Consider the following 24677-nt stretch of genomic DNA (forward strand, 5'->3'; position numbering starts at 1 on the left):
TAATCCCTTAATATTATCTAATATACAGTAAGATTGTCAAAATATTGGTATGTATGATGAAGCTGGGTAATAGTTACTGGGGGTTCATTATACATTCTAATTTTGTGTATGTTTGAAATTTTTCATAATAAAACTTTCTAAGTGTACAGTTTAGTAATTTTTGGTCTATTCACAGATATGTGGAACCATCAACATTATCTAATTTTAGAACTCTTTCGTCACCTCCAGAAGAATACCTGTACCCATTGGCAGTGATTTCATATTCCCCCTCCCCACTTCTTTCTTCTCACTGCCCCTGGCTGCCATTAATCCACATTCTGTCTCTGTGGAATGGCCTATTTTGGATATTTTATGTAAATAGAAACATGTAATATGTGGTCTTTGTAATTGCTTTTTTCACTTAGCATAATGTTTCAAAGTTCACCCATTTTTGTTGTGTATATCAGTACTACATTCCTTTTTATTGCCAAATAATATTCTACTGTATGTATGTACTGCATTTTGTTTATTCATCAATTGATGTGCATTTTGGTTACTTCTGCATTTTGGCTATTATGAATAGTGTTTACAAGATTTCTTGTGGACATATGTGTTCCAAAGTGGCTACACCAATTTACATTTCTGCTAGCAATGAATGAGGGTTATAATTTATCCACATTTTTGCCAGCACTAATTTTTGTTTGTTTTTTTAATTTTAGCCATCCTTGTGGGTGAGAAGTGTTATCTCCTGGTTTTGATTTGCAAATTCCCCTAATGAATGATGTTGAACATCTTTTCATATACGTATTGGTCATTTGTATGTCTTCTTTGGAGAAATGTCTATTCAAGTCCTTTGTCCATTTTTTAAATTGGGTTATATGTCTTCTTATTGTTGAGTTGTAAGAGTTCCTTATACATTCTGGATACAAATACCTTATGAGATGTGTGATTTGCAGATATTTTCTCCCATTTCGTGAGTGATGTTTTTCAATTTATTGATAGCATTCTCAAAGCACAAAAGTTGAAGTTCAATGTATCTATATTTTCTTTGTTCACTTCTGTTTTTGGTGTCATATCTAAGAAACCATTCCCAAACCCAAAGTCATAAAGACTTACTCCTCAGTTTTCTTCTAAGAGTTCTACAGTTTTATCCCTTGCATGTAGGTCTCTGATCCATTTGACTTAATTTTTATATATAGTGTCAAGTAGGGGTTCAACTTCATTCTCTTTCATATGGATCTCCAGCTGTCCTAGTGTCATTTGTTGAAGAGATTATTCTTTTCCCATTGAATTGTCTTGGTACCCTTTTAAAAATCAATTTAATATTTGATTGAATTTACCAGTGAATCCCTCTGGGCCTGGGCTTTTCTTTCTCGGAAGTTTTAAAACTACTGATTCAATATCTTTACTTGTTATAGGTCTCTTCAGATTCTATGTCTTCTTGAGTGAATTCTGGTAGTTTGTGTCTTTCTTGGATTTCTTCATTTGTTCATTTTCTCTAATTTTTTGGCATAGTCTTCTGTTTTTACAAATGTATCGTCAACATCCAAAATGCAATCTCTTTGTGCAAGGCATTTCCTAAACAAATAAACAAAATATTTTTGCTAAGCCAATTTAATTTTTCCTAATAAATACTATTCTCTGAATGATTAGAGAGGTGTAACAAATAATTTGGCAAATTCATAAAATACACGCTTAATTTTAAAACTAGCCATATATTGTTAGTTTGTAGTTTTTTTATGACTGAGAAGAACAAGTATTTTCTAGCTCCTCATTAATTCAGTAACTGCTGAGAGATGATGAGTTCATGGAATGGGCCCAAATCTCACAATTTTGGGTGTCAGGATGCTTCTGGAATCCTTGGAATCTTGTGAGACTTTACCTTCTTGGAATGATAATTGGGTTTCAGAATCAACTTAGTCCATAGTGCCTATTCTTTTTCTTTGCCCAATTCCTTTCTGAATTATGAGAATATGGATAATACTGTGGCCTCTCTAAAGGTCCCCATTGATATGGGAGAGGTTAAGGAGTTTGGAGCAGTACTGGAATGCATTCCCCATGTACCTCAATTTTGCTGTTTCCTTCTTTCTCTGTATTCTAATCCCTTTCCCTCAACTCAGAGGAATAGTGGAGCTCCTGGGTGTAGGAAACTGGAAGTCTATGACATGCTTACTTCATTTCAGTTATTATGGTCTAGAAGTGAGTCTGTAAGCAACTTCAGGTAGACATCTCAAAACACCTTGTTTAATCCTGAAGCACAATGCCTAGCACAGAATAAGTACTCATTTCTGAACTAAATATAAACAAAATAAAACTCCAGTCTGTAGCTTCAAACCTATTTTAACGAAGTTCAAATGTATATTAGATTTCTCTTTCTAATGCTTTTCCCTTATCATAAGGGCACACATCCTCATCTCTTGTATTAAAATCGAGTTTTTAGGAAAGTTTCTGATACTATTTATTTTGACATCTTAATATAATTTTAGTGGTTATGTTACAACCAGGGGCATTTCCATTTGAGGCATTTTTTAATATCATGAAATGAGAGAGTCCAGCCCAAAATGAAACATGTAAGTGGTACTTATATTAAAACAAAAGCAAAACAAACAAATGAACAAAAAACTGTCTCTTCCTTGTGGATGTGGATATGTCACCTAGTGGTCACTTGAGCCCGTGGGCATCTCTGGCATCTTAGAAAAGGAGATTCCTCAAGGATATAAGGTCAAATGACATAGGCAATTGGGAACCTTTATAGTATATTATTTGTATACAGTCCGTGTTCCTTTCCTGGCATTTTCATATTTTCATCTCAATGTAGGCTTGAGTTGTATTCAAGTATCCTCAATTATTCATCCATTTCATTCAACAAATATGTATTAAGCACATATTTTATGCACAGCAACCACTGAGATTCAGAAAAGGTTCCTTCTCTCAAGGAGCTTACATTCTAGCTGGAGAGATGAGTTTTCTAGAGTTAATGCATAAAAAATGATGTAGTTAAGATTGAGATAAATGCTACAAAGGAGCAGTCTTATAAAAGCTGCTGGTATTCACCTAGATGTCCCTGTGAAGGTGTCCCTTCACCCTACTCAACCACACTGTTCTCTACATAGGCCAGCTTCTCCGTGAGATGCTCATCTTTGTCCAGGGCTTCAGTCTTAATCCTCAATGCCTGGTTTTAATTGCCATTGGGTTTACCTGTTGATAAATATATTTAAAAACAATACCTTTTTAAAGATTGTGTTTTGTGGTGCTGACATCACTACTATGGTAACAGCCAATCATTGTGCTCATCCATCTACTCCTCTTCTTTTTTTCTCCATTGGTGAAAAAGGTGCTACCTCAGAGCACGTTTGTGTGCCATGAAGCTTGCAATACTCTGAAAAAGATTATGTTTATTTGCTTTTTTGTAAAAAAAAAAAAACTCATATCCCTAGGCTTCTCTGAATTCAAAACAGCCAGATTTGGTAACATAAAGAAAGTCCATTCATGCATTCAGAGGGTCCCCGTTTTGAGAGGTGCCCAGACTAGTTATGAACTCGTTAAAAATTTAACGTAGTTGAGTGCCAGCTAGAGTGACTTCATTGTAAACATTAGGAAGAAACACTCCCTAAAGACTTATTTGTAAGTAGGATAATGAATGGGGATAATTTTTATTAAAAGAACAGGGCATACATTAATTTTGAGTTCATTCTCTCCTTTTTTGTTATTTGACTACTAAAATTCTCAAAGTAACATAAGGGCTTCAATGGAAGAACTTCTAAAGCCTTGCAAAGAAAATGTTATTACTGGAACTGATTAGATGGATAGAGTATCATGGAGATTCTCATATGCACTGTCATGTGACTTTATTTTAAAAATCTCCATCACGTTATATTCTGCTTTCCCTCAGTCACTTTTATTTACAATAAAATCTCTCAGTTCTGAGATCCAAAATACTTTTAAAACGTAGATAAAATTCTGTTACAAAAATACTCTTAAACTGTGGTGGGCAGTGGTGAGAGCACTAAAATGAAGATGTAGCCTGGCCTTGAGTGATCAACCATTTATCCCAACCATCCAGCTGATTAAAAAAAATGTAACCCACATGATAATTATTTTGTTGGAATTTGACTGGTGTAAGTTGAGAATAAATGGAAAATGTTAACGTCCCCCCCAATTGGTAAGGATATTTTGTACCTTTTGCTTTTAACAGTTATTCATGTTTGAAATAAAATTATAATTGGTCTCTCCATTATTTGAATTCCCTTGGTATATTATACATTCCTTTGTCAAATATTTGGTATCTTTATGTCCTCCACTAAATTGTGAGATATTTGAGTATGGTGCTGAATTTTAATCATCTTTGATCTCTAGCTTTCACATAGAGCTTAATACATAGTAGATGCATGATAAATGTTTGAGTGACTAAAAAACCAAATATGTATAGCTTATTTGAAATTATATATAGACTGAAGGCTGTAAGTTAATATAAATTAATAATACCCTGGGATCAGAAGATCTACACTACAATCATCCCCTTAATTTCAGCTCGCTTGTTTTTGTATTTGGGGCCAATGACTTATTTTCAGTTCTCATTTATACAACATAATAGAATTTAATCTAGAATTATTTCAATTTCTTTACAAAAGCTTGCGTTGATTCTGTAATGAGGGCATTCTTATCTCCTTATACCTCCAAAACCCCTTCTTCCTCTCCTCGCCCACATCCATACTCTTTGCAACTTTTTGTTTCTTATGGGTGTTTAAGCTCTCTATCCAATGTCCCATCTGGATTTGTCCTCTGAGATGTCTTGTTTCCCTGTTCCCACTGGTATGAAGACTGGGTGTGCTCACACACACACACACTAGGACACTGATCAACTAGCCTGTGCTAATATAGCAATGATTGATGATAGAATAACGTGTCACCTTAGACCTTTTTAAAAAAATTGGACTCTGGAGACTCTATTTTCACATTTAATGGAGTTCGGCTTAGTGGTAATAATTCTAGGCTCTCTGATAGTCTAGAGATACAAATATATTTTGTCCCAGGTGTGCTTTTACACATTATTATTGAGTAACCATCTTCTGCCTTATAATTAAGCCTTGCTTGAATTTTTTTAAGTGTGCACTATAGAGATGCTATGCTGCCTGTAACTAGAGTACGAAATACTCCACTTAGTAGCATAGCACAGGAAAATTGATTAATGTATACTTTCATTGAATATAGCATTAGTATAAATTATATTTTCAAAAACATAAAAGCCCAGGGCGACCTCAGGTCATCTACATAGCTACTGCAATAGTATAATACAATGGTCTCATGAAACTCATGGATTTATTCATTATCATGATTTTTGGATCTTCATGTAAGTTCTGTTCTTAATATCCAAATGACACTAGACAATGATACTTAAAATATGGTGGCAGGCCTTTAGATACCTCTCAGATCTCTTCAGATGGATATCTGCCTACTGCAATCACAATTTGTAGGAATTTTCCTGCACAAGAACCAATTATCTTCCACAGCCTGATTGAAAGTAAACAGTAACCTGATCTTTGGCATTGCCCCAAACCCACGCTGCAGCTTCTTCTAAAGGCTTGCTCTGCAGATGTTGACACCATGCAATACATGATTGGACCTATGAACAAACTTTAAGCAGAATTTAAAGAGATTCTATGGTTTGGCCTTAGAGTATGTATTATATTCTAAATTCAGGAAGAGAAACTTGGACCTAGCCTTTCAAATATTTTGGATAATATGTAAATAACACATAATAGCTTTGATCCCTGTGAAAAATTAAGTGTATATCACAATTATTATTTCTATTATTATTGGAATTTTATGTGCATTTTGCTCATTTTTTTAATTCTTTTTAAATTTTCAATTATAATAAGATTTTTAGTATTGTTGGACGAATAGCAATTTTAGTAACCTTTGGTTATTAACATTAAATCTCAGAGAAGAGAAGAAATACCAACTTTTCTGTTTTTAAAATAATATCGGTTCATATACAGATGACAAATCTCTGTTGTGGGTGCTTTTAGTAGAGTATTTCAGATTGCTTTAAGCTGAAATGTAAATAATTCCTAAAGTAAAAGACAGTAACGGCACTCTGTTTTTTCAAAAGCTCGATGGCATCAAGTGATCGTAACAGTAAGTGGGTTGTGACGATTTTTAATTCCTAAGGAGACAAGTTGGATCTCTATGAAGGAGATGTGGTATTTGATTACTAGGCAGGAAGACACATTTAGTGTATAATATGGAAAAAATATTATTTCTATTTTGGGAGTAAAAACTTTAAATTACAATATAAAAATATAAAGCATTGTGCATGCTACAACGTAGACTTGCACAAGATTCTAATGGTATGGCTTAATGCAAAAAAATTAACATTGCAAGTGTTTTAAAGGTAGAAAAGCATTTTTCATATTTTGGTTGTCATTTTATCCTTACAACAAACTTGTGGGGTAGAGAAAGCTGTTATCAATTTTTATATTATACTTGGAGAAATCTGAGCATCATAGAATTTAAATGACCCAAGGGCACAACTTAGTATGTAAAGTAATGAGTCTTGAACTTGGTACTTTTATTCTATATTCTGTATTTATCTATTACATTCTTTCTTAGAAATCACTTGAATCACTAGATTCTAATAAACATGTAGGATGGTGGCTGTTATTCTGCATCTTCATTTGGTGCAGAGAAACTTTTATTTCCATCAGCCTTGATAGCTGGGGAAGGATACTAGGAGAATGCAGTTGCCAGAAAATTTGAAGCAGAAAAGCAAAAGGTGACAACTTGGACTTTAAGATGTATGTACTTGCAATAGGCAATCACAGAAGGTGGGTGAAGAATATTTGATAAAGAAATACAAAATTTGTTTTCCAATAAACAGAACTTAAATGCAACATTATCCTGGCTCTATAAACATATCATCGTTGTTAATAAATGTGTCCTGAGACTCCTAATTGAAGGACATGAAAAAGTCAAAGTATTTTCTAAACAGAAAAAAGTTCCAGGAAGATTGAAAATAACACGTAACCATTATGTTTCCTTGTAAGTGTACCTGTGGGTTTGTATGTAGGGAATAGCTAGAAAATTGGCTGAGAAGTGTCAGGGAGGAGGAAAGTGGTCAGATCAGACAGGGCTTCACAAACCATGTTAGGAATCAGGGAGCACAGACGGTCTTGAGCAGGGGGTGGGGCCACTGGGAGGTTTTAAGCAGGAGATGGTCAGGTTCTCATTTTTCTCTCCAGCAGGCATGTGGAGAAAACATTTGAGGGAGCTGAGATGGGTAGCAGGATACTCCTTAACAGGTTATTGCAATCATCCAAAAGAGGGTATGAAGTCTCAAAATAAAGTTGCGGCTGTGGGTCTGCAAAGGAGGACACAGGTTCAACAAATATTGACAGGACAAGACTTGTTGAGTAAGAATTCACTTTTGAGCTGAAAAATCTGCCTGTTCTGTCTTTTAGTATTCCTAATTATTCCTGAATGTCAATCTTGCTTTTCCAACAGAATGCCATTTCCTTGAGATCTTAGACTATGCATTCACATTCGCTTGTACTTCCTATTTGACCTCGTTCTAATGGAATGATGCCGTAGGGGTGACTATGCCATGAGCAGCTCTTTCTGCGTTGTGAAAAGGGCCCAGTGCTGAGCTTCAGGAATTTTATGATAACTTTTCTACCTCCTTCATGGTTGCCAGGCCATCAGCTATCACAGCTCACGATTCCCAGTCTGCCAACATCTGAAGATTTCAAAGGAAAAGTTGAGTCACATCTGGCTTTGTGATTTTGTGTGAAGACAGGGTATAAAGGAGGGTCCGATTATGAGGCTATCAAATCAGATCTTGCTGTATTCTTTTTTCAGGTCTTAATTTGGGAACTTACATAATAATGCTATTCTCTACGCTCAATGTTTCCCAGTTGTAACTGCCCTATCTTATTCATACAAGCAAAACAGAAAGCCTTTTACAAGTTTATGGGTTTTTAGGCACAAATACTTATATCTAATACATTATTTGTCATTACCAAGATGAATGCCCAAGAGAGCTCTCCTATGCTTAGTCATTTTGAGGTGGAAGGCAGAGAACCTGTTAAGTTGTCCAGAAAAGTCGCTTCTTTATAAAACTTGGAAAACTTTGACATTAAATTCCAATTAAAATGTTTCTATTTTTCTTGGCCTGGACAAAGTGATGGCAGATGTGATCTGAATTAGGTAGAATTAAGTAACATGGTTTTGAGAAAATATTTCCTTAAACCAGAGCATAATTTTGGGCAAGAAACATGCTGTGTGTTTCTCTTTGCCTTTTGATTCCTGAATAATGTCACAATTCTATGAATAAATTTCTTAATGTGGCATGGATCAAAATCAAGTATGAACATGTCTTAGCTGGCAGACTATTTCAAGAAGCATAATCAGTACTTATAAGCCATGAAATACATTTGAACAAATTGTGTACATGTACTTAAATCATGAGATTTAAAACTGTGAAAAATGAGAGACTATTGAATTTCAGAAGCCAAGAATCCTTGATCTGTTGGCTGATACCATATATTTTTAAATGGAACCAATTTAATGTGTTAACATAAAAAACCAACAGGTGTCTGAGATACATTTCAAATTATTATACGCAGATGTAGTCTTGTGAATGAAGAACAGATATTTTAAAGCAAGCTCTTATTTCTTTAGCATAAACTATCCTGGATTTTTCATTTTTGTTAAAAATTGGTAGTTCATGGAATAGATGTATTGGTAAATAGGGAGGTGCGGAGCTATTTTGAAGGAATGGTGAGCTAATCATCACGAATAATTGACAAGAGGCCTGGACCAAGTCCATCTATTTTACTTGCATTAATTTTGCTCCATCAGTAGAATGAGCAGAACACCTAGGCAGCTATAATACCTCAAACCTACATGGGGAATTAGAAACTGTGCAGGCCCTGAAGTGGAGCTTTGGTATGCTGGGAATGGAAACAGGGAAATCAGTGGTTTTGCAGCTAGTGGGACTAGGTTTGCTTTTCAGAGAAGTATAATAGGTTAATATCCAAGCCAGTGGAAGAGCTAAGCCATGACGACCCCCCAAACCAAGGAGCAGTCTGCTTCTGAGTCTAGCCTGCAAAGGGACATTGATTTCAGCAGAGTTATGTTCATAGGAAAAATTGCTGTAGTTGTCCTTGAAGTTTTAGGGTGTCAATTAATTGTATCCCTCTCTGCTCTGCCTTTGGAATCAATAGGGAAATGGATGTTCCCTCAACGGGCATCCGTATGTGCCGTGTGACTGATGAAGCTGGTTTGGGGAATGCAGTGCAAACTTGCAGCCACAGTGGTCTGGATTCCCACGGGATGAAATTACGCACCTCATCACAGAGAGAGCATGTGGATACTTGCGTGGATGAGTGAGCGAGGGGCGTCAAGAAGAAAATGGGAGATCTGAGCAAGGCAGGAATGTGGGAAGATGAAAGTGTTCCCCTAAAAGTATTATTATTTCAAAAAATTAAGAATTACAATGCTTTATCACTAAGATCTAATTTTTTCTTCAGTCTGTCCCACTTCATTTGATGAAAGAAATATACACAGAAAGAAAAGATTTTTAGGGAAATTAGTTTTATTAAGTCAAAAATATTGAACTAAAGGGAAGGAAAAATGATAAAATAATAACGGGGGATCCCAGTTCTCTAAAAATCCAGAAGTTATTATTTTTCTTTCCATTTAGCTCAATATTTTTGACTTAAAATGAATTTCTCTAAAAATTCTTACAGAAAGTTGTAGAAAACTTCAAAAAAACTTTTGGAGTGAACTTCAGCCAGTTTGAATTAGTCCTGAGAAAGTTTAGATAAGTACATATTTAGGTTGTTTTAATCTAGAATTAAAACTTGTTCTCTCCTCTCTCCAGCTGCCCACTTAAATCCTGTGAGCGTGTATCACCTACACCACTGCACCATGTGTAGCTTTTGTAGACTGGCCAAGACAGTCATCTCTGTTGTTACATCTTCATGGGCAGTTAGCTACGTTAAAGCAACAGAAAAATTAAATTACAATCTCTTTATAGTTTTAACCATGTCCTATATTATTTCTTCCTTCCCTTTTCTAGAAAAAAAGGTGGCTGATTGAGTTCAGCATCGTTTGGGGACTTAGGGTAGTAAAGAACACACCAAAATGTGATGTGTTCTTCATAGAGTTTTATTTTGAGAACTAATAAATAATGTTTATATGACAATGATGGTATCTAGACATTCACCAGAAATCTAATAACCCTCTTATCTCATTTAATAAGCGTAGTCCAGTTCCAGTCATAATTATCAAGATATAAAGCCAGCTGAGATAACTGTGAAGGTTTACAAGATAATAAATGTTGTTATTCAAATAGACTTACATGCGTTGAGTTGAAATGAGAACTAGCATCTCAACAGTTAGAAACATATTATGCTGCCTGAAACTGCCTCTAATCTGAGCTGTGGCAAATTTCCCTCCATGCAATAGCAAGATTATTCTTAGTAAAAGAGAGCTTGAACAGATGAAGATAATCATATGGTTCTCCTAAATTAAATCTGTTAAGAGTGCATAAAAGTGAATCACTGTATCTGTAAGTCTTTATTCGTCTCCATTGTTTAAATTCTATGAAATAGGACAAAAAAATCACTGCTGTTTAAATCCCGCTATCACAGTGATGCGCCTACAGCAAAGCTGTCAACACTTGGTAATGTAATTGAAGGCATCTTGTGGTTTAGGAGTAGTTTGATAACTGGAAATTGTGAAGAAATAAGCTCATTAGTTGACACTTAATGCATTTAACATGATGGGCCCCTACATGAAGGGACTCTCAGTAAATAATGACAGTGATTGACTTTGTCAAAACTCAGCAGAGCTCTTGTGCAGTGGACCAAGAGTCGTTTCACTTACAACAACACAGTTTTTTAAAGAGATGTGATGTTTGTTTCTTGTAATAATGTAGTTGGAGGGGAAAAGTATGTTCTCGAATATTAGATTATGAAATGCTTGCTTTTTATGACATGAAACACACTTTAGTAGTGGAAGGAAATTTGTTTTATGCCAAATTATGTTTTATAAGCTATAGAGATACCACAGTTCTTGGGGAAAATCTCCAAGGCCAGCTGAGATATTCTGTTTAAACAGCTGTTAACTCGGCAGCGTCGGATAATCAATACAAGCATCGACGTCAGCTCTGGTTAATTGCTGATGCCCACCGCAGCTGCATCATTATGTATTAAGCATCTCTTCTACTAGGAAGTGGCATTATGTTTGGGGCTGTATAAAGTGAGGTAAACGTGTGAGCACACTTCTTTCTACTATTAGACAGTCTAGGAAGTCACACAGCTTCATTGTCCCTTCACTGACTGATATCTGTATGGCCTGTTATAGTTGATAAAGGGTTTTCACATCAATTAGCTCATTCTTTAGCTTAGACCCTGAGCCCTTGCTCCCCACAATTTCCAGGTAAGAAAGTGAGGCATAAAGATATTAAATTGATTAGCCTAAACTCTAGTGAAATTATGTCTACAACTTAGATCTTCTGATTCTTTGTCTATTGAGGTGCTCTTTCCATAATTACTTTTTTCTCGTACTATAGTTATTCAGCAGCATCTTCATGTGTTGCTTAACAGGGATGCGCTCTGAGAAATGCATTGTTAGGTGATTCCGTTGTTGTGCAAACATCATACACTGTACTTACATAAACCTAGATGGTACAGCCTACTACGCACCTAGGCTCTATCATAATAATCTTATAGTACCACTGTCCCATATGCAGTCCGTCAGTGGAAACATCGTTATGTGGCGTGTGACTGTATTTATTGAATATTAACTAGGTGTATGATATTATACTGAGTACTTCATCTCATTTAACCATCAATCCTATGATGTAGGTACAATTGATAGTCCCACATTACACATAAGAAACTGATGTTCTGATTAATTGAGTAACTTCTTCATCGTTACATGGCTGGTAATGTCAATTGGATTTGAAATCCAGTCAATCTGATTCAAAATTACAAACACATTGATTATCATCTTGGCATCCCCATTGCTTTGAAATCACTACTTTGCATACTGTTGCATTTAAATGTATATTTTAATCTAATTATATTATCAAGTAGTAGTATTGTAGATTAAGATATTTAGGATATTACACGGAAGTAATTAACTATTTATGGATTAATTATCAATATCATCTTGTTAGATTATATCCCAGAAACCAATCTAGAGGTTGACGGTATCTGGTTCTGTTTTTCCTGTTCAGAATCCTTCTTTCTCTGGTGGAACTTTCCTCTTCCTGTCTGATTCCTACTCATTTCTCAGATCTCAGCTTAAACATATAGTCCTTCCAAAAGTCGAGGTCAGGGGTTCCTCCTATGTACCCTCAAAGAATTCATGTGTTTATTACTTGTTGGGTCACTTTTATCATCCTAACTGGAAAAGTCTTGTTCAATGTTTTATCTCCAGTCTAGCAAAATACCACTCGCATATGAGTTATATAATTTGTTGAATGAATTAATGACCTCAGTGACTAAAAATTAGCAGTCAAATTCATTTTAGAGTTCATTTGAGGGTGAACCCTTAAAACCCTTTATGTACTTTAAGAAATGGATGATTGCACTTAGTAATGGTTTCAAATTCTAGAAAACCTGAAGAGTGCCTTTTAGTGATCAGAAAAATTGTATTTAAATAATAGGAAGCCATTGATAGGTTTACATATGGGTGCAGATACTATCTGCTTATGCCTATGCCCAGATGAAAAACAAGAAGGACCCTAATGGACTATCAGAGAACATGTGGAATTAGTGCTATTTTGTTATTTTTGTCTCTATAAACCATATCCAATGTGACACATTACTATTTCATAATATTTAAAGACTTTATTAGAGAATATATCAGCCAGGCATTTTGAATAAAAATGAAAGGAAATCTAAAAGGGCCTACATTGTCAGAAGGCAGAGCAAAAAGCTGAGAGTGGAGAGATAAAAGACCAAGTTAGACAGCCCCAGACAACTTTCTAAGGGTAGTAATAAGGAGCTGCAGAGGTAGAATCTGATTCGGTGAAGTGCCAAACTAATATTTGACAAGGTACACTATGATAGTTCTCTCCTTCAAACATTAACCTCTTCCAGTGAATCTGGGCTCTGTGACAGTTTGACCAAAAGAGTATGGGGGAGATAACATTGTGCCCATTTCCAAACTCAGGCCTTAAGAAACTGGAAGCTTCCACTTCCTCTCTCTTAGGGTTATCACTCTTGGAAAACACCTACGATGATGTAAGGAAGCATCAGCAGCCCCTGGAAAGGCCTTGCTTGAGAAAAACTCAGGACATGAGCCCATTGCACTGGGTTGATATTGAGCACCAATTTGTCAGCCATGCGAATGAGCCATTTTGGAAGTGAACCCTTCCCCACCTTGAGCCTTCCAAGCTGACCACACAGGGGTCCCGCCAAGGCCTACCCAGCCTGTCAGCAAGCTTTTATTAAAATTTGGGCTATATTTTCCAACAAGAGCAAGGACTTCATATATTCCATGTTATAGAATAAGGGAAGATCCATGTTTTCATGATTAACAAATCAATGTATAAAATGGATACTCTAGATACTCTTCTATAAAATGCAATACTCTTAAAATATGCCCATGTAACTAAATATGAGAGCCAAGTTAGTACTTGTATGTGGGGCCAGGATTTTCTTAGGAAAATAGTTCTGTGGTTACCCCAACACATGAATAAATAATCAGCTTAGTTCTCAGAGCTCCATAGAGCATAGCACTAACAGACCTTCATTTGGAATCAGGGTTGGTTTGTACATGTGAAAGTGCTTTGTAAACAACCCAGTTCTGTACTAATGCAAGAAGATGGCATTGCTATTACTTTTTTATGATTATTATTCCTCTGCTGATTGGCTGAAATTCACCAAGTCATTTTTTTCCTCTATTACTTTCTTCTGCCCCACGTAAAATAGTTTCAAATGAAGGGTTAATGATTATTAATATAATATCAAAATGAGGAATAAAAAATATTCACAATGACTGGACTAGGAATCTTCCTGAGGTCTTTTCTTTTTTTAAAGTTACAATTCACCTCCTAATAATGCTATTTTTGCTTAAAAAATGTGTAGTAGCAATTGGGTTATTATGTGAAGAGTGAATCTCTTTATGTAATCTGTAGTGTTCTACTTTTCTATAGAATTAACTTGCAATTGGGGCTGACAGTTAAGTGTTCAGAGGCAGAGGTCTGTAAAATGTTCAAGCTCTAAGAAATCATAGGAAATAAATTCAAGTTAGAAAAATGTATATATTAAGTAAAGCAAAAATATCTTTGTTTGTAAAATTTACTAATCTCTTCAAATTTAACTTGCCAAATAAGCGGAAACTCACTCTCTGGTTATATTCAGTATTTATTTCTTGATATCTCCTAGGCTGTAAAATTATGTTCTCTACGTAAAAATGGAAAAGAATGACTCCAGGGGAGTATTCAAATGTTCACATGTTGAAACTGGAAAGTATGTTTACGTTAGAAAAAATAGCCTAAGCACTTGACAGCTAAAGTCACATACTGGAATCACCATTTCTCAAATTGCCATTTTGTGAAAGATCTTTCTCCTCATCTATAAAATGGGTGTGGCAAAGATAGACATGAAGGTGACCCCCAGTGATCAACCACCTCCTGGTGTCCATGCTTTTATGAAATCCTTGCCTCTTGAAAGTGGGTGGTTCCAGTGATTTCCTTCTAACCAAGAGAATATGGCGAAGGTGACCATATGTCTGCCCTTCCCTTGATCATGTTCTATGAGACTCCCTTCATCACATAGTAGAAGACTGCATCTTAGGAGACCAGGGCAGATATTCTCCTGCTAGCTTGATGAAGTAAGCACCCAAGTTGAGAAAGCCCACATGGCAAGGAACTGTAGGAGGCCTCCAGCCAACAGGCAGCAAAAAGCTGACACCTTCAGGATCACAAGGGAATGAATTCTGACAGCAACCTGAGAGAGCTTGGAAACTGATGCTTCTCCAGTCAAGCCTCCAGAGGAGAGTGCAGCCCGGACAACTCCTCCATTACAGCCATGTGAGACCCTGAGTAGAGGGCCCAGTTAAGCCGTGCCCAAACTCCTGGCCCACAAAAACTGTGAGATCATAAATGTGTGTTGTTTTAAGCCACTAAATTTGTTACATAGCAATAGAAAACTAATACAGGGTACAATATCTCATGTGGTTTCTGAGGTGAATGGAATAATGTATGTGGGAAAACCTGTCAACAATAAAGGCTTTAAAAGAAAAAAAAGTGTATTTGGAAATAGCTACCAGAGAAACAGGATATAAGCAAAAGGACCTCAGGAATGGAAAAATATTGATATAAATTCGAAAAACATAAGTCCACACACTTTTCTCATAATAAAATCTTAATTTGGTGTTGCTTTTAATCATTAGTAAATTTAGTTACTAATGTCCTGGCCCACAAGCTAGTAGAAGTAAATATTAAACTAACTTCTTATTAAACATGAGGGTACTGACTGTGTATCTATGAAGGAACAGGAGGAGGAAGAGGAGTATAAGGAGGACCAAAGTAGGAAGGGGAAGAGGGGGAGGAGGGCAAATGAGTTATTTAAAAACATAAGTTACTCTTCTGCTTCAGCGTGGGAAGTAGAAGCTGTATGGAGTGAGGAAGGGATTTAAACGTTGATGTTCAATTGTTCAAGCATCATTTGATACTAAGCTCTCCCTCTTTCATTGAATTTCCTTTGCAACTTCTCAGTTCATTTTTCCCTTAGACATTTTACTGAGAAATAATTTGTGTAAAATAGTCTACCTCCATTTAAAAGGTACAATTTGAAGAGTTCTGACAATCTCATAAAACTGTATAATCTCATAAAACTACCACCACAATCAAGGTAGAGAACATTTCCATAACCCCTGTATTAGTCTGCTAGGGCTGCCATAACAAAGTACCACTGACTAAATGGTTTAAACAACAGAAATTTATTTACTCACAATTCTAGAGGCTAGACTTCTGAGTTAGGGTGTCAAAAGTGTCGGTTTCTTCTCAGACCTCTCACCCTCGCTTGGAGATGATTGTCTTCTCTCTGTCCTTTCATGTTGTCTTTTCTCCATGTGTCTGTGTCCTAATCTCCTCTTCTTATAAGGACACCAGTCGTACTGGATTAGGGTCCAATATAATGACCTCATTTTAACTTAGTTACCTCTTTAAAGACCCTATCTCCAAATATAGTCACATTCTGCAGGGGTTTAGGACTTTGACATATGAATTTCGAAGGGACACAATTTGGGCCATAACAACCCCCAAAAGATTCCTCATGCTCTTATGTAGCCCATTTCACCTTCTGCCCTCACCTCAAAGCTACCACTGAGCTTTTATTGCCGCTGTAGATTTGTTTGCCTTTTATCTAAGTGGAATCATCCAGTATATTCTATTGCGTGTTTGCCTTCCTTCACTCACAAAATCTTGAGAATCAGCCATGTTGTTATATTGATAAATAATATGATACTGTTTATTGCTGAGTAGTATTCCGTTGGATGGATATACCACATTTTGTTTATCCATTCATGTGTTGATAGATATTTGGGGGTATCCAGTTGATGGCTATTATGAATAAGATTGTTATAAGCATTTGTATATAATTCTCTGTGTAGACTCATATTTTCATTTATCTTTGGTAAATACTATGAGAGAATGGCCAAGTCATATGTTACTTGTATGTTTAACTTTTAAAAATATGCCTAATAGATTTGCAAGTTGGCTGAACCATTTTATATTTGCACCAGCAGTGTATGTGTGTTCCAGTTGTTTTACATCTCGCCAGTATTTGGTATGGGCATTGTTTTTCATTTTATCCATTTGAATGGGTGTGCTTAGCTCATTTTTAATATCGGCTTTTGTAGCTACTCTATGAAATAGATAAGAAAAAGGATTCTTACCTCTTTTTTGTATCTGCATTCTCAGGTTTTAAGAGCTGTTCAATAAGTATTTGTTGAGTGGATGAATATTTTGGTTCAAAGGATTTTTTCTTTATTATTTTCTCTGCTTTCTATTTAATGATTGCATTATTGAACCTCTGCTGTGATCACAACACCGTGCTTAGTTTTGAGACAAGTAGAATCTTAAATAAAATGGAGGAGATGCAGAATAATGTCTACTATATGATGGATGGAAATATATGCTTTAAAAGAATTACAAGCATCATACTCTGGAAAGAGACATGATCCCTGGGGAATGGTTGGGTAATAGGGAAATTGAGAAAAAGGAAAAAAGGAAAAATCCAGTGGGCTAAGTCAAGTCCCTTAGAACTGGACTCTTACTGCTCATCTATCTATTAAATTAAAAATAACCCTATTCAGGGAGTTCTATTTTGAGACGTAAGAAATACTGCTTGCAACAGAGGCTATTTTTAAGTAAGTCATAACATGTGCCAAACTGGGAAAAGTATTAAAATGTGTTGTTTCGTTGAATCTTCATGACAGCCCTCTGAAGGAATTATTTAACCCTTCACTTCTCAGATGAGGAAACCTAGGTTTAGAAAGGCAAAATGAAACTTGCTCAAGAGCATTTAGCTAATAATTGGTGGAACTGGGATTCAACAGGTTGGTAAACTTTGAAGCTCCTTCTCTGTATCTTTTTATTGCAGACAGAGAGGAAAAGATAGGAAGGAGGATAGAAGCCTCTGAGTATAGCTCTTTTAAAGACAGTTTTACTTCATTGTATTATGTCTTATGTCACAGGTATAATTTTTCAAATTATTTTAGTCCCTTAAGTTTAACTATATGACTTAAATGTTTGTTGAATCATTCAAGGGGATATTTAAAATGCAACACATTTGATGATAACTTGAGATAATTGGTAAAAGGGTAGTTTAAGTAAAAGTACTATTAAAATAACCCTTTCAAAATGCAAAGACTTTGTAGTAACATTTTGTAAGACACGATTTGCAATGTTTTTTAAGCAGCAGTGTATATGCCCACATATGAATAGCAGATTATAGAATATATTTAGATAATTCAGGGGAAAAAACCTCTGTTGCTTTAACAGTCTGTCAGGCTCTTATTAGAGTGATATTTTGATAACAATTAGCCAGTTAAGTACTTCAATTTTTCACTTGATTGGGCATGACAAGATACAGCCAAAATGACTAGTTATAGAATTTTTAAGAATAAATTTTGAATCATATTTTGTAGCTTTTATCCCTATTTTTCATGCCATTGAGTCATTTTTCTGAATTTCTGATTTACATGCATTGCATAAATGTGTTTAAATAGTAGGCTTCTTCATACTTTTCTGTTGGTGGTAATATTAGTCAGGACGAATCCCCAAATGTCATCTCTAGTTGTGATTTTCCACTCTGTTACTGACTCAAACAACGTGAATCACTGCATTCTGTCAACTCCTTCTCGGATCTCACAGGTCAACAGCTCTAAGGTTTTAACTGAAGTAATTTCTCACTTGACACCCAGGACGCCACTACTCCTTCAGCGCATGAGATTATATGGTGGTCAAAATGCTGCCGCGACATTTTCTTTTAGGTACTTTTCAATATCAACTTGGAAAATTTTATTTACTGAAGATCAAGGGTTGGCAAACTTTTTCCATAAAGGGCCAGATAGTAAATATTTTAAGCTTTGTAAGCCACATCCTCTGTGTTGCAACTACTCAATTCTGCCCTTGCAGCGAGAAAGCAGCATAGACAGTACATAAATGAACAACTACGGTCACGTTTCAATACAACTTCATTTATGGACATGAAAATCTGAATATCATTTACTTTTCTTGTGCCATGAAATGCTCTTGTTCTTTTTACGCTTTTCAGCTGTTTAAAAGTGTAAAACTGTTCTTAGGTTGTGGGTTGTACAAAAACAAACCCTAGGCCATATTTGGCCAGCAGGCCACAGTTGGCTTACTCCTGGTATAGATGCTCAAATAATTGATGTATTTTTCTTGATTGTAACCATTACCTGACAAAAAAGGAGAAAGTTTTCTGAAAAACAGCCAAATAATTCTTTATTAAGACTTATGTTTCACACTGTTCTATCTGACATTTTTTCAGACATCTTTCTCCAATTCTCTGCAGTTGAGAGATGAAATACATTTTTTTGGATTCTCTCCTTGACACATTCTTATCCATAGCTACCTTTGGCTGCCATGTGATGTGAAGTCCCTTTAATCTTTTACTCAGGAGGCCTTTCCTACTCCTATATAAAGACTATTAATTATAAATGCTCTAATCATGCAACTATTAAAACACAGTATGCAATGATTAAGCAATTAACATTTTTTATTTTCTAAAACTAGAAAGGAGCAAAGTTAAATCAGCTTTGTAATCACATAAGTTCACTGGGACAGTCGTTTCTACTTTCAGGGTGGTTATAGCAACAACATTAATACTAATAGTATGAGTAGTATGGATAAACTAGTACATACAGTTTGGTACGTTGAATTCCCATATCCAACGGAATTCTATTCAGTTTTATTACTTACATTATTTTGTTATGGTTTGAGATCAAGAAGAAAATTGTGAATAAGTTTTCTATAATTTCCTTGTACAAAACAAGGATGTGTCAGATAAAGTAGTACCTTATGTGACAATTATAGGAATTGTTAAATAAATGTTTGTGTTGCTTTTTGGACTCAGAAAGCTTAACACACTAAAAATACATATCTGTTATATGCACAGAAAGTTTCATTTCATCCTAGACTTTGAGGCAGGAAATCTTACTCCGAGCAGTGAAATGCAAATGGGACCCACGTCCTGCATTTGATGATCAGTGTTCCTTCTCCAGGCTGTTGCAATGTTGGGTTTATCTCTTACCATTGCCTGTGCTGTAAGTAGGTCAATGCTTTCTGAACCAGCATCAGAAGAAACTGTTTCTTCCGTGTTGGTAGAGCAGGGAAGCATCATCTCCCTGTTTAGCTAATGATTATCCACGGTGAAAAGGATTTCTTTTAAACTCAAGGACTTTTCAGAGCCTCAAGTGTGCTGAAGTTCATTGTCTCCACCAACCATGATGTGTAAACCAGTGCTTACCACCATGATCCTCACAGAGAGGGCCATGTTCCCTGAGGACGGATGACTGCTGTCCCGGGTGAAGGGAGATGAGAAGCCACTCTTGTTAGAAGCTGTCAGCAATTTGGAGAGTTAAAAGAGTCACAAGACCCTCACAATTATTTCATTATACCCTGCCTCACTTCCAAAGGATCTGACAAGCTTGCAGAATACATTGAGACTAAAACCAAGAAAAATTAAAGGAGATGAGGAAAGAGGTCAAAGGAAAATAAACCAAGGAATCTAATATGAAGCCAAGGATAATGTTAGTCAACCTAATTTTTACTATAAGGTATATAAAGTTCCCAGAGCTGAGCCACAAATTTGACTCTCAAGTTTTCTAGAAATGAGAGAAACCTGATGCACAGTATCTATGAGATAGAGCAAACCACTGCCTACAGAGAAAAAGATTAAAAAACAAACAAATAACAACCAAAAGCCCCAAGATGTAGCCTCTGGGTCCTCGTACAAGGACTGAAGGATAATGAGGGAGATGCATTCTGGCCCCATCTGTCCCCACCGAACTTCTCACTTAAAGTTAGAAAAGCAGGCTGAGGAATGGGATCAAGGGTCTAGGCAGCATTTCCTTATGTCTCTTTTATTTCAATACATTTGTCATTTTTATCAAGTGAATATGTGCATGTGTTTAAAACTCAAATATCCAGATGGCCTTATAATAAAAGCAGCAAGTTGTGAGTCGAGGATGTTAATCCCCCTTCCCTTCTCTCCTAGCTCCACTTTGGTCTTCCAATCCTTAACATTTGTATCTTTACTTCTATATTATCCAAGCTGAATAACATAGATATTTGGTTACATAACCACAATTAATTGTCCTCTGTCCATATTTGCTGGTGTGATTATAAGGTTGAAAATCAAGTGTTTACGTGATTATGACTACAGTGGATTGTAAATGTATGCACCAAGCCTAGATGTGCACATAAGTTAAAATTTCTTATTCCCTATGACTGATGGGCTCTCACTCAGGGTCCTGACCCTCCTGGGTAGCCGGGAGAACATGCCCTTGATGACGAATCATATGTCACTGGGTGGTGAGTCCTGTTGATTGCATCGCACTTCCCGGTTGGGTGATCCCTGGAGGTACTTGGGACTCGGTGTGTAGTCACACACACGTGTAAGGTTTATTACAGGGGAGAGGACACAAAGCCGCAGAGGGAAAAGGCATGCGGAGTGGGCTCTGGAGGAAACCGCAGGCAGCCTTCCAGGAGTCCTCACACAGGACACACCTGTCCTCCAGCGATGAGTTGTGACAGCACAGGGGACGTGTTGTCTGCAGGGAAGCCCTTTAGAGACCCAGTGCCCTGGATGTTTACTAGGCACTGTCGTGTGTGCACTCCTACCTGGTGCTCACCATGATTCCAGACACCCAGGGGATCAGAAGGTGTTCGGCACAAGCCACATTGTCTGTGCCGACAGTTTGGATGCTATAAATCCTCTGTGTGAGAAAGGGAATTGAGAGGACACTCCCCAAATCCAAATTCCCGGACGCCAGCCAAGGGCTAGGCTTGGAAGCAGCCTCTCTAAGGACTGCAGCCTCAGGCCAGCTCTCTCAACTCTTTCCTGCACAGTCACTTCCTTCCTGCCAGTGTAGGCAGTGGCTTTTGGTTGAATGATCTGTGAATTCAAAATCTAGCTCCCTTTGAGGCTTGGTTTGAACAATGTCTACAAAAGGTTGGCTCAGTTTCTTCAAGGTACCTGCTCAGTCTCCCAGATTTCCTCTGCTTCCCCATTTTTTTCTCTAAAAAGTCATGTGTGTGTGTTTGTGCACGAGTTTGTGTGCAAGATGTATTGTGTATTGTGTTGTATATGTGCATGTTGTTTATGCATTGTGTGTGCATGTGTGTGCATGAGTGTGCATGTGGTATGTGTGTATGTGTGGTGTGGTGTTTGTGTGGATGTATGTGTTATATGTGTGTGGTGTGTGTGTGTTTGATATATGTGTGTGTTGTATGTGGGTCTGTGTATGGTGAGTTGTGTGTGTAGTGTAGGTACATGAGTGTATACACCTTTGGTGTGGTGTGTGTGTGCATGCGTGTGTGTGTGTGCCTATGTGTTGGTGAAGGAGAGAGGGAGGGCACGTGATTGCTCATGTCGATGTGCAAGAGCGGCCAGGATCCTTGAGTGCCTTCCACATTTTCACTAGTTTCTGCTGCAACATGGCCTGGCAGCCATCTTGGCCTGGATGCTGGAGCAGGGTGGTCCTGGTACCAACTGGTGATGACAGATTTCTCTCCTAACTTAAACCTCTGCTGTGGCCTCAATGTCTTGGGTAGTAAAATCATCACAACCACCACCCCTTTGTCCTAACCTTCCTCCACCCCTGGCTGGGCGCTGGCCCTTATAACATATCTGCTCCAGCTCTGTCATTACAGCAGCCTTTCTGTCCTTCTTCTTCACTGTCACAGAGACACTGACCCAACTCTCCCATGGCTTTCCCCAGAGTCACACACTGCGAGTGAGCCCAAAGCTGGGCCACATTTGGCTTTCCCTCAGGCAGCCTGACGTTCTCCTGAACTCAGGCCTCTCAGGCATAAAAGTCAACTCTGCAACTCTTTGCTTATCCTCCAATCACTTTTTACCATTCTCCCACCTATTTGATGATGAGGTTAGATAGAGAATTTTAGGTCAAAAATCTTTCCCTCTCAGCTTTGAAGATATTTGCTACTACTTTAAAATTCTATTTGGATTTTGGTTTCCCACTAGATGATCTGACCTTTCTCTCTAGAAGATTCTAGGATCTTCTGTTTATAAAAATTTAACTTTTTCCCTGTTTGCTGCTCTAGATCTCATTCTGCTCTCTCCCATCTGCTTTTTTCTTGAGCCTTCAGACTCTTTATGATCTTGCAGGGCACAGAGGCCTCCTCCTCTGCTACAGGCTATTGTGGATTTCCAGAAAAGCATGGAAACCTCTTCTTGATCAACACTCTGTATTCTGTTCTCATTGGTATTATGGGCTTACACGGTGCTAGTTTTTAAATGTAATTCTCACGATGCCTCAGGAGAGAGGAGATAAATGTGTCTGCTCAGCCTGCCAACCAGGACAGGCAGTCCTTATAGATGTGCCTCAGCACATTCCCCTACTGCCCCCAAAGAATCCTCTTGAGTGTAATTTGTATGTGTCTTTTCATTTAAAAGTCATCAATTGAAATTGCAATGAACTTAAGAAAACTTATTTAATTTAGTTTTTAAACAATTAAATTGAACTGCAGTGGGAGACTACTACGTGTAAATGTACTGCATGTTTGAAACAATGTGTCAAATGTTATGTTAGTATATTTATGAAAATAGTTCTGACCTACTGGATGTCCCCAAAGTGTCTTAGACCATACTTTGAAAATCATTGGATTACAGCTTAATTTCATTATTATTTTATAAGGTAAATAGGTAGATTTTAGAGAATGTGTTAGGGAGTACATTTGGTTTACAATTTGTGCACCAAGGATATGTGTTTTTCTTAAAGGGTCCGTCTTGCTGGGAAGATGTCTTAATCCCAAACCAGATGAGTGGTGAATGCCAGTCTCCAGACTGCCCTGGGACTACAGCGGTAAGTACCTGGTCAAATCCACTCTTTTTAAAACAAGAAAATGATGGCATCTCCAGTGTTTACTAGGAAATTAGAACAGAGACAAAAATGCCAACTGACTTTGCTTCTATCTGATAATGTTCACCAAAAGTGATAGAAAATTCAAAATGTTTGTAATATTCACCAGAAATTCTACTTGTGTCATTGCCTTCCAGTGTCACTTTCCTAGAGACTTAACCACTTGGGTGACTATGTTGAAACACGCCACTTTAAACTCCTTAGGAAGAGATATTCTTGGACTATAAGGAAGAGCTAGCTCAGAGCCTGGCCACAGAAAATAACAAAGATACAACGTTAGTCTTTTTCCCGATGCTGTGGTGTTTTATAGTTACAGTCCACATCATTCAAAATTGCTTTCTTGCTTTACCTTTTTCTCCTTTCCTTTGGCAGTTTTCTAACGTAGTGAACTGTTGGAAAATCAGGTATCGATGACCAGCTATATGATTGAATCACCATCCTCTGTTCTCTGCAATCCCTTTTCTCTTTGCGAACGTATGCCACATGTCTCGTACAGAGCAGATATCTCTTGAAAGAGACTCTAAGTACTGAAGTTATTTTTAAAATGATTTTGTTATTGTGGTCATGTCTGTAGTTTGTATATTATTATACTTTTTACCTCGAAAATCCCTGGGTCCATCATAACCTGATTGTATATATTTCCCGAGCTGTAATACTGTTACGGTGCCAACACAAATGTCAATGTTAGTTCACAAACTGTCACAGCCAGCTGGCAGTTAATATCTTCTCTAAGGAACAAAGTCTGTCAATAGCAACAGGTATGGTGTTTGAGCTAGCATCATTATATGTGCCTCCTCTCTCTAATCTGCTGGATGATCGCAAGGATACAGGGATAGCAGGGAGCAGCAGTAACGATCATTTTCCATCTAACTAGGGCTAGGGACCATGAACAGGTTTTTATTAATGCAAATCCTGAAGACAGAAATCCCTGAAGAAAAATAATGACTTGTATGTCACTCACAGATATCAAGGCATAATGCAGTCTTGCAAGTTTGCTACTGGGATGAAATTAAAGTGTATATATTTTATAGGGCAGAGTTCTT

General features: G+C 37.0%; 1 protein-coding gene across 1 annotated transcript in view; it reads left to right on the forward strand.

The window, feature by feature from the left end:
• PRKN (parkin RBR E3 ubiquitin protein ligase) overlaps positions 1-24677 on the forward strand; it is a 1229863-nt gene that overhangs the window by 566076 nt on the left and 639110 nt on the right. The window contains exon 5 of the mRNA XM_058534026.1: positions 23494-23577. Within this exon, the coding sequence (XP_058390009.1) occupies positions 23494-23577 (84 nt within the window). The remainder of the gene's footprint in view (positions 1-23493; positions 23578-24677) is intronic.

This window comes from Diceros bicornis, chromosome 39 (genome assembly GCF_020826845.1).
Source record: "Diceros bicornis minor isolate mBicDic1 chromosome 39, mDicBic1.mat.cur, whole genome shotgun sequence".
NCBI lineage: Eukaryota > Metazoa > Chordata > Mammalia > Perissodactyla > Rhinocerotidae > Diceros > Diceros bicornis.